Source organism: Parasteatoda tepidariorum, chromosome 12 (genome assembly GCF_982258835.1).
Source record: "Parasteatoda tepidariorum strain Cologne lab strain chromosome 12, Ptep-v5.0, whole genome shotgun sequence".
Classification (NCBI taxonomy): Eukaryota; Metazoa; Arthropoda; class Arachnida; order Araneae; family Theridiidae; genus Parasteatoda; species Parasteatoda tepidariorum.
Genome location: NC_141766.1, coordinates 1881951 through 1892301, shown reverse-complemented (window position 1 = coordinate 1892301; position 10351 = coordinate 1881951). Strand labels below are relative to the sequence as shown.

Genomic DNA, 10351 nt, shown 5'->3' with positions numbered 1-10351 from the left:
CTGAAATGGATTTGCACATGGGAAAATTATAAAAATTAACAAAAAAAAATGTTTAGTAAATATATCCACAATAATATACGATTAATTCAATGATTTTATATAAAATTTTATTACTTCAGTTGGGTATCCATTGTTTTTTATCAAATTTTGAAAGAGTTTATCGATTTGTTTTTTGGATAAATAAATATTACTACATATTCTTCTAATTCTGTTCATTTCATTAAAGGTGGTATTTAAATAGATGCTCCTAGAAACATTAGAATTCCAAGTAACTAGTTTATTAATATTAAAATTAAAATCATTTCTTTTATCGTATAAATCAACATAGCAGATATTTTCAACTTTCATAATACCCAAATCCAAAAAATTGAAATTAATATTATCATCATGATTACGAAGTAAGATTAATTCCTCAGGGTATATATCACTCAATAAAATAGTAAAAATCTTGGAGATTAAAGATAATTAAGTCATCAATATATCTAAATTACTATGAAAAAAATTATACTCTTAGTATTAAATTTGTTTTTAGATATATTGATGACTTAATTATCTTTAATCTCCAAGATTTTACTATTTTATTGAGTGATATATACCCGGAGGAATTAATCTTAAATGTTTTGTATAATCATAACTCCTCTTTGGAGTCCATATACGTCACGTCTTTTTCGGTTTGTTGTCCACCGCGCTCTCTCTCCTGGAAATCCCCACTGCTTCCTCGTCGTGCACAGGGATCAGCTTACGGCTTACATTGACTGGCGGGACTTCTACCATACGGATCAGCTTCCAGCTTCCAGCTTTGTCTACAGGACAGGAACTGGCACCACATATATATATATATATATATATATATATATATATATATATATATATATATATATATATATATATATATAAAACATAAAAGGCTTCTATTAAACTTTTTATGTTATCCTAATTAATTATTCTAATCGAAATACTTTCTCACACTTTTAAAAGCCACATCCTGTTCTTACATCTATTTTTGGCTCAAGTATGCATCTAATTAAAAGCAGGACATTTTTCCCTTTGCTCTCTGTGGGAAACTGTCGACCCATTTGATAAACCAATAGCAACTACTAAGATTTCCCTCTTTCTCTAAATTAAGACATTTTACGGATTTTACTTTGCAAGATTTTCCCTAACATATAACCAAGGAGCGCAACTTTTCATGTGCACTTTTACACACTCTCATGACTGCTCTGTCCCAATAATTAATAAATAAATTTTGTACCCTCCTTCCCTACTTAAGACCTGTTTTATTCCTTCCACTCGGCAACGACGTTATATATATATATACAGGGTGTCTCAGTTAAGCGTTTCAGAACTTCTAAGAGGGGTAGGGGGCATCTTAACGACTCGAAATCATATAGCAATGTGGGTCGGAAATGCTTTCCTGAAGCGGTGACACAGAAGCACCATAAAGAAAAGAGACCGTAAGTGAAAAATCGCTATAATAATACATTGAAAAAATTATATGGTACATGGGCCAAAGTAAGTGTATGAAGTTTCTGCCAAAGGCTACAATGTACACCTCACATCTTCCGCGCATGGACATTAGAACATTCTGCAATACTCCAGGCATATCACGGAGGCAGCTACTGCGATTCTTGCAACCAGCATTATTAATAGGGGTGTCATAAACCAGCGTTTTCATATGACTCCAGAAATCAAGACATGATAGGTCGGGTGACCGAGGAGGCCATATAATTTTTTCAATGTTTTATTGTAGCGATTTTTCACTTACGGTCTCTTTTCTTTATGGTGCTTCTGTGTATGGTGCACCTCTTCAGGAAAGTTTCCGACCCCACATTGTTATATGATTTCGAGTCGCCAGGATGCCCCCTACCCCTCTTAGAAGTTCTGAAACGCTTAACTGAGACACCCTGTAATTATATAAACAACTGATAAAAAAATAAATAAAAAAAAGGATGTAATTTTATTTAAGAAAAAACCGGTATTTAAATAAAATGTCATCCTTTTTTTTAATCAGTTTGTTTGTTATTTTTTTTAATTATTATCCCCCCCCCCTTTTTTTTCTTCATATGTCTATAATTTTCCTCTGTTTTATCTTCATTTTGAACTTATCTAATGATTTCTGTTTACTTGCAGCTTATGCGCAATAAATGGAACTTATTGTTTTTCTTAACTTTCTTCGTGTTTTCTTGTTTTTATTTATTTTGCTATATATATATATATATATATATATATATATATATATATATATATATATATATATATATATATATATATATATATATATATATATATATATATATATATATATATATATATATATATATATATATATTTGCGTGTAGCGATGTTGTGAATATTTCGCCTATTGTGAGGCCCCACGCCACACGTGTCTCTCGCCAATTGTTTTGTTTTCGTGTGTGTGCTTTCTTTTTTTTTGTTGTTGTGTGAAGTTGTTGTCTATCTCTCGAATCTCGAGATGTGTGAGTTAGCATTCTTGTGATAATGAAAAAAATAAAGTGAAGTTACAGTCCTAGAGTCGTGGGTGAACTTTAAGAAATGAGTTCAACATATTATTAATTCGAACCAGCGCTGAGATCCTTCATCTGGCCGTTATGAGAAGGAAATTTAATTGATGTGTGTAATATGGCGAACTTGTGAAAGCAGGTGTTCTTCGATCGAAGTTTTAAGTTTCGTTTTAGAAAGCTAAAAGAGGTACGTTCGTTTTGCATTCTCTTTCCATTTGATGTATTGCGGTTATTGTTTTGCCCTCAGTTTAAGTAGGGTTTGTTTTATTTTGCGTTAATTGAGTGTTTTTTAAACAAATAAAAATGTTTAAGGGTGCGCGTAAAAGTGATTTAAAATTGATATGTTCGGAGATAGGCGAGAAATTTGACGAAAATGCTATAGTCTCTGATTTAATGGATGTCATTAAAAATAGTGATAAATATAAAAGTGACGCTACCTTAGTTTCGGATATCGCTAATTTAATTATTGAAGAAAGAAAAAGTGAAGAGGCTTCTATTGTTCAAATCGAAAAGTTGAAATTAGAACGAATTCAAGCTGAATTAAAATTAGCGAAATTAAGGAAAGAATCGTTAAAAAATGTGGACGAATCTAAAAACGAAAAAATAGAATCTTTGGATTCTCTAGTTAAAAGTGCTCGGGTTTTAACAGTTAAGATTCCTTCAAAGTCGGAAGACTGGGGACACTTTCTTACATCTTTAGAGAGAGCGTTTGAAATAAAAAGCATACTAAAATTGTATCGAGCGGAAATTTTGTTAATCTTGTTGGGCGAACGCGCAAATAACATATTGAATTGACATATGTTCAGGGTAATGATATTTCGGATTACGAAAAATTAAAATCGGTTGTTCTGAAGCAATATGAGCCTACTGCTCAAGTGTGCTTAAAAAATTTTCGGAAAGCAGCTATACAAGCAAATGAGTCCCATACGCAATTTACTGCAAGGCTTACAACAGCTTGGGAATATTACTTATCTTTAATCTCCAAGATTTTACTATTTTATTGAGTGATATATACCCTGAGGAATTAATCTTAAATGTTTTGTATAATCATAACTCCTCTTTGGAGTCCATATACGTCACGTCTTTTTCGGTTTGTTGTCCACCGCGCTCTCTCTCCTGGAAATCCCCACTGCTTCCTCGTCGTGCACAGGGATCAGCTTACGGCTTACATTGACTGGCGGGACTTCTACCTTACGGATCAGCTTCCAGCTTCCAGCTTTGTCTACAGGACTGGAACTGGCACCATATATATATATATATATATATATATATATATATATATATATATATATATATATATATATATATATATATATATATATATATATATATATATATATATATATATATATATATATATATATATATATATATATATATATATATATATATATATATATATATATATATATATGTAACATTAAAGGCTTCTATTAAACTTTTTATGTTATCCTAATTAATTATTCTAATCGAAATACTTTCTCACACTTTTAAAAGCCACATCCTGTTCTTACATCTATTTTTGGCTCAAGTATGCATCTAATTAAAAGCAGGACATTTTTCCCTTTGCTCTCTGTGGGAAACTGTCGACCCATTTGATAAACCAATAGCAACTACTAAGATTTCCCTCTTTCTCTAAATTAAGACATTTTACGGATTTTACTTTGCAAGATTTTCCCTAACATATAACCAAGGAGCGCAACTTTTCATGTGCACTTTTACACACTCTCATGACTGCTCTCTCCCAATAATTAATAAATAAATTTTGTACCCTCCTTCCCGACTTAAGACCTGTTTTAATCCTTCCACTCGGCAACGACGTTATATATATATATACAGGGTGTCTCAGTTAAGCGTTTCAGAACTTCTAAGAGGGGTAGGGGGCATCTTAACGACTCGAAATCATATAGCAATGTGGGTCGGAAATGCTTTCCTGAAGCGGTGACACAGAAGCACCATAAAGAAAAGAGACCGTAAGTGAAAAATCGCTATAATAATACATTGAAAAAATTATATGGTACATGGGCCAAAGTAAGTGTATGAAGTTTCTGCCAAAGGCTACAATGTACACCTCACATCTTCCGCGCATGGACATTCGAACATTCTGCAATACTCCAGGCATATCACGCAGGCAGCTACTGCGATTCTTGCAACCAGCATTATTAATAGGGGTGTCATAAACCAGCGTTTTCATATGACTCCAGAAATCAAGACATGATAGGTCGGGAGACCGAGGAGGCCATATAATTTTTTCAATGTTTTATTGTAGCGATTTTTCACTTACGGTCTCTTTTCTTTATGGTGCTTCTGTGGTATGACGTGTTCTACCAGTCAAAAAACAAGCCTGTGGGTGAAGTGTCAAATAACGTTAAGTGCTCTCGTTCTAATCAAAGAGGGACGAACGTTAGGTCATTTTTTTCGGGAATTAGAACAACTGGGAATAAGGATTTTAAATGTAGTCAGTGTAAAAGCGAATCACATAATTTGTACCAATGTCCGATCTATGAGAAAAAGTCAGTTACAGAAAGACTGGAGATAATTAAACAAAATAAACTTTGCTTTAACTGTTTAGGAAAACATAGCGTAAAAATTGTGGATCAAAGTTCTCGTGTCAGGAATGTCAAAAAAGACACCATAATTCGATCCATTTCAGAGAGATTTTGTGGGTTTTGAGGGGGAAATCGACAATAGCAGCTCGAGGAGGTCTTCTGAAGGTCAGAACAACAATTGCAATGGCGCAGACAGTAGAGGTTTAGATGTACATGCCAGAGTTTTTTCTTCTGAACGCGTAGCTCAAGCACAGAATAATTCAGAGGTGATTAATTGCGCGGCTAAAGTCGAAAATCGTTCGACGACTGTTCTTTTGAGTACTGCACAAGCATTAATTAAAAATAAATCCAGTAATTTTGTGGGAGTTCGAGTGTTATTAGGCAATGGTTCCATGAGCCATTTTGTGAGCCAAAAATGCGTGGAAGCATGCGGCCTTAGCAAAAATGAAACTAATTTAAGAGTATCTTGTTTAGGAAATGTCACCTTACCATTGCAGGGATCTGTAACAGCAACTATTGCGAACAGAGAGGGAACATTTATTCGCGACCTTGAATTTTTAGTTGTAGAACGTATAACTGATAGGATTCCTTCGTCGCTATTGAATATTCAAATTAAGGGTATGCGCACATACGATTAGCGGATCCGACCTTCAACGTATCGGGAGAGGTTGATATGCTTTTGGGAGCCCCAATATTTTACGAGTTATTAAGACCAGGGCAAATATATCCTCCAAACTTGGAATTAATTTTAAAAAATAGTGTGTTCGGTTATATTACCTCGGGAAGAATAAATATTAACAATGAGACCAAATTACATTGCGGGTTAGTGCGAGAAGATAGGCAACTGTACATAAATTTTGGGAAATCGAGGAGGTAGAGCCCGAAGTAAATAATTTTAAAAGTAAGGAAAACGAAGTATGTGAGAATCATTTTCAGAAAACGCATGCGAGAAAGGAGGATGGTAGATACATAGTTCAAATGCCCTTTAAAGAGGATCCGAGTGTTATAGGAGATTCTAAGGCAATTGCGCTTAAGAGATTAAACTCTTTGTCGAACTGATTGGTAAAAGCTCCCGAGTATTTAAGTCTGTACAAAGACTTTATTAATGAGTATGAAAAATTGGGTCATATGAGTGAGGTGATAGAGAGGGACGAACCTGAAGTTACATATTTCATGCCACACCATGGGGTGTATAGACCAGAAAAAACTTCCACGAAATTAAGGGTGGCTTTTAACGCGTCTACTGAAACAAATAAGGGTAACTCACTGAATTCAATTCAGTTAAATGGAGGTGTAATACAAAGAGATCTATATGATCACATGCTGAACTTTAGGAAGTATAGATACGCATTCACAGCGGATATCCAAAAAATGTACCGCATGATCGAAATAGATAAAAATCAGAGAAAATTGCTGCGCATTTTATGGAAAGATAGTGCAAACGCGCCAATCAAACTCTATGAGTTAAATACCGTCACGTATGGCACAGTAAGTGCCCCGTTTCTCGCAATGAGGACTCTTCAACAAATCGCAGATGATGAAGGCCCTAACTTTCCTTTAGCTGAGCCGGTTATACGAAATAATTTTTACAAGGACGATGTGTTAGCTGGGGCTGAGACATGGAGTGAAGTACAAGACTTGAAACATGAACTGACATGCGCGCTTCAAGTTGCTGGAATACAGCTACACAAATTTTGTAGCAACTGCCCATCGTTGCAAACGGGCTCCGATAAAGACTATTCCTTCTCTGATAGAGAAGAGATCAAGACGTTAGGTGTTCTGTGGAACTGCACTCAAGATAAGTTCGTGTTCAAAACTGACCGTCAAGATAGAACTTACACAAAACGTCAAGTGTTGTCTATGATCGCGAGAATCTTTGATCCCCTCGGATTAGTCGGACCCGTGATAGCTAAAGCAAACATTTTTATGCAGAGTTTGTAGTTTCTGAAAATTGATTGGGGAGACTTGTTACCTGAGAGGGAAGCCCGAGATTGGAGCAGATTCCTTACGTCTTTAAGGACCTTAACCGTGGAGATTCCGAGACCCATCTTCCTTCCAGAGGCTGTCTGCATTCAACTGCATGGCTTTGCAGACGCGAGTGCTAAATGCTATGGAGCAGTCGTTTATGTCGAAACTAAGAATTCCGCCTCAGACACATTGATTCGGCTGGTCTCCAGCAAGTCTAGGTGTGCTCTGGTAAAGACAGTCACAATTCCCAGGTTAGAACTGTCCGCTGCTTTACTTTTGGCAAAACTAATGAGAAGAGTTCAGAGAACTCTGAACTTGCTTAACTGTAACGTGTTTTTTTTTTGTTGGTCCGATTCGACGATTGTTCTTTCGTGGATTATGAAAGAATCGTCACAACTCAAGACGTTTGTGGTCAACAGGGTCGCAACAATCCAGGACTTGACGTCACCGCAACAGTGGAGACATATTCCCACGAACCAGAATCCAGCAGACTTGGTGTCCAGAGGGCTTGACCCAGACAAGCTCTCGCATAACTCCTTGTGGTGTGGTTCGAAAGTCCACCGTTCTTGAAGGATGATGAGTACCCTTTAAAGTTGATTGCTCCTCCAATTAAACGAGATAACTTTGATAATTTTAATCGTGAACTTAAAATTGACTCTAAAGTTTTGGATTGCTTTAACAGTTAACTCTTTTATTGATGATTTACTAAAGTTTTGTAGCAAATATCATAAGTTAATACGTGTATTAAGTTTTGTTTGCAGGTCCATTCGAAATTGTCGAACTTCCCAGAAAAAGAGTGGCTCACTTGACTCAGAGGAGTTTCAAAGATCTGAAACATACCTCATAAAATTTATTCAAGGTGTTGACTTTCAGAAAGAAATCAAGCACATTCAAGGGACAGGTATGGTAAGGGACATCAATATAAAACCTCTCCATCCTTTCTTAGATGAAAACGGTGTTTTACGAGTTGGAGGTAGACTTTTAAATAATGATTTAGATTTTAATTCAAAATTTCCTATCCTGCTGCCTTCTAATCATAAGGTGACAAAATTAACTATTGAGTATTTTCATAAAAAGTACTTGCATGCCGGTCCACAAGCATTGTTGCATGAGATTAGACAAAAATTTTGGCCATTAAGTGATCGTTCCTTATGCAGAAAAATGGTACACGAGTGCTTTGCTTGTTTTAGAGCCAAACCAATTGTGACCTCCCAATTGATGGGCAACCTGCCACGAGACAGAGTCGTGCAGGACTACCCTTTTAATTGCTCTGGGGTAGATCTTTGCGGCCCATTTGTGATTAAGTACCCAAATCAAAGAAAAGGCACTCTGCAAAAAATCTATGTTTGTATTTTTGTGTGTTTTTCAACCAAATGTGTTCATATTGAAATCGTAACAGACTTTACGTCCGCAGCCCTTATAGCTACTTTAAAACGATTTTTTGCCAGAAGGGGCAAGTCCACAAAAATTTACTCGGGCAATGCAAGAAATTTTGTAGGTGCAGATACTGAGATTAAAAGGATAATGAATGTGGTGTTGAGACAAGATACCCAATTTTCTGGTTACTTGTCTTCCGAGGGAATTGAATGGAAATTTATCCCTCCGCGAGTACAATCTTTTGGGGGTTTGCGGGAAGCGGCAGTCAAGCCTTTCAAATATCATTTCAAAAGAGTTGTAGGTGCTTTAAATTTAACATATGACGAATTTTTAACTGTCAGTGCACAAATTGAGGGTGTTTTAAACTCTAAGCCTCTTTGTCCCTTGTCCAATGATGCAGATGACTTCAATGTCTTAACTTCAGCACACTTTACTATCGGCAGGTCCATGAGTACTATTATTGAACTAAGTTTAATTGATCTAAATGAAAATTGCCTGAAAAAATGGCAGAGAGTTACATTGGTAGTTCAATTGTTGTGGAAAAAGTGGAGCCGTAGTCACTTAAGTGGGCTACAACAAAGAAATAAATGGTATTTCCAAAAAGATAATGTTAAGATCGGGGACCTTGTTGTTCTGATTGAAGACAACGTGCCCACTTATAAATGGCCATTAGGTCGTATTATTGAATTGTATAAAGATGACGATAATCTGGTTAGGGTAGTAAGGGTGAAAACCCAATCTGGCATTTATAAAAGAGCTATTTACAGAGTGTGCATTCTGCCTAAACCTAATTAAGAGATTAATTTGTAAATTGATGCATGTCGATATTTAGCCAAACAATGGAAATTTTTGTAAGTGGCGAGATTATTGTTTAAGTGATATTTTTTCATGTCAGTTTATGATCTTTAAACAAATGTTTTCTTTCAGTGTTAATTTTTCATGAAACCCTTTTGTGAGGGATTTCATGGCGGGGAGAATGTTTGCGTGTGGCGATGTTGTGAATATCTCACTAATTGTGAGGTCCCGCGCCACACGTGTCTCTCGCCAATTGTTTTGTTTTTGTGTATGTGCTTTCTTTTTTTTTTGTTGTTGTGAAGTTGTTGTCTATCTCTCGAATCTCGAGATGTGTGAGTTAGCATTCTTATGATAATGCAAAAAATAAAGCGAAATTGCAGTCCTACAGTTGTGTGTGAACTTTAAGAAATGAGTTTAACATATTATTAATTCGAACCAGCGCAGAGATCCTTCAATATATATATATATATATATATATATATATATATACAACGTCGCTGATGAGTAGAAGGATTAAAACAGGTCTTAGGCCAGGGAGGAGGGTACAAAATTTATTTATTAATTATTAGGACAGAGCAGTAATGAAAGTGTGTAAAAAGTGAACACGAAAAGTTGCGCACCTCGGTTATATGTTAGGGAAATTCTTGCAAAGTAAAATCAGTAAAATGTTTTAATTTAGGGAAAGAGGGAAATCTTAGTAATTGTAATTGGTTCATCAAATAGATCGAACGTTTCCCACACAGAGCAAAGGGAAAAATGTCCTGCTTTTAATTAAATGCATACTTGAGCCAAAAATAGATTTAAGAACAGGATGTGGCTTTTAAAAGTGTGAAAAAGTATTTCGATTAGAATAACTAATTAGGATAACATAAAAAGATTAACAGAAGCTTTTTATGTTACATCCCCCCTCGCCAAAAATGTTTAATTACAATCCAAAAATTTTAAAAATTATCCATTTGCAAAATCTTCCCTCTGGTAGAAGTACAATTAAAATGAAAAAGATCAAATTTGTAATGTTAACAACATATAATAGTAATATGAATTATAAAACATCTACATTTGTACTCATGCTAACAATTTTAACACAATTAAAAATCTAGTAGTAGCATTATCAGCAAATTTAAGATTTTCATTTTCAAA

At 35.2% G+C, this 10351-nt stretch overlaps 2 protein-coding genes across 2 annotated transcripts; both read left to right on the top strand.

Moving 5' to 3' along the window:
* The first annotated feature begins 6199 nt into the window (after positions 1–6199).
* On the top strand, positions 6200–7012 carry LOC139427185 (uncharacterized). The gene has a single exon (XM_071188058.1). The coding sequence runs from the start codon at positions 6200–6202 to the stop codon at positions 7010–7012; it is 813 nt and encodes a 270-aa protein (XP_071044159.1).
* Positions 7013–7417: 405 nt separating this feature from the next.
* LOC139427186 (uncharacterized) lies at positions 7418–9211 on the top strand. The gene is made up of 2 exons (XM_071188059.2): positions 7418–7581; positions 7801–9211. The coding sequence occupies exons 1-2, from the start codon at positions 7418–7420 to the stop codon at positions 9209–9211; spliced, it is 1575 nt and encodes a 524-aa protein (XP_071044160.2).
* The last annotated feature ends 1140 nt before the right edge of the window (positions 9212–10351 follow it).

Excerpts from the sequence above, each read along its gene's own strand:
- LOC139427185 (XM_071188058.1), top strand. The coding sequence starts at position 6,200 with ATGAGTGAGGTGATAGAGAGGGACGAACCTGAAGTTACATATTTCATG.
- LOC139427186 (XM_071188059.2), top strand. The coding sequence starts at position 7,418 with ATGAAAGAATCGTCACAACTCAAGACGTTTGTGGTCAACAGGGTCGCA. Across the intron at positions 7,582-7,800 it reads CTCTCGCATAACTCCTTGTG|GTCCATTCGAAATTGTCGAA; the intron begins GTGTGGTTCGAA and ends TTTTGTTTGCAG.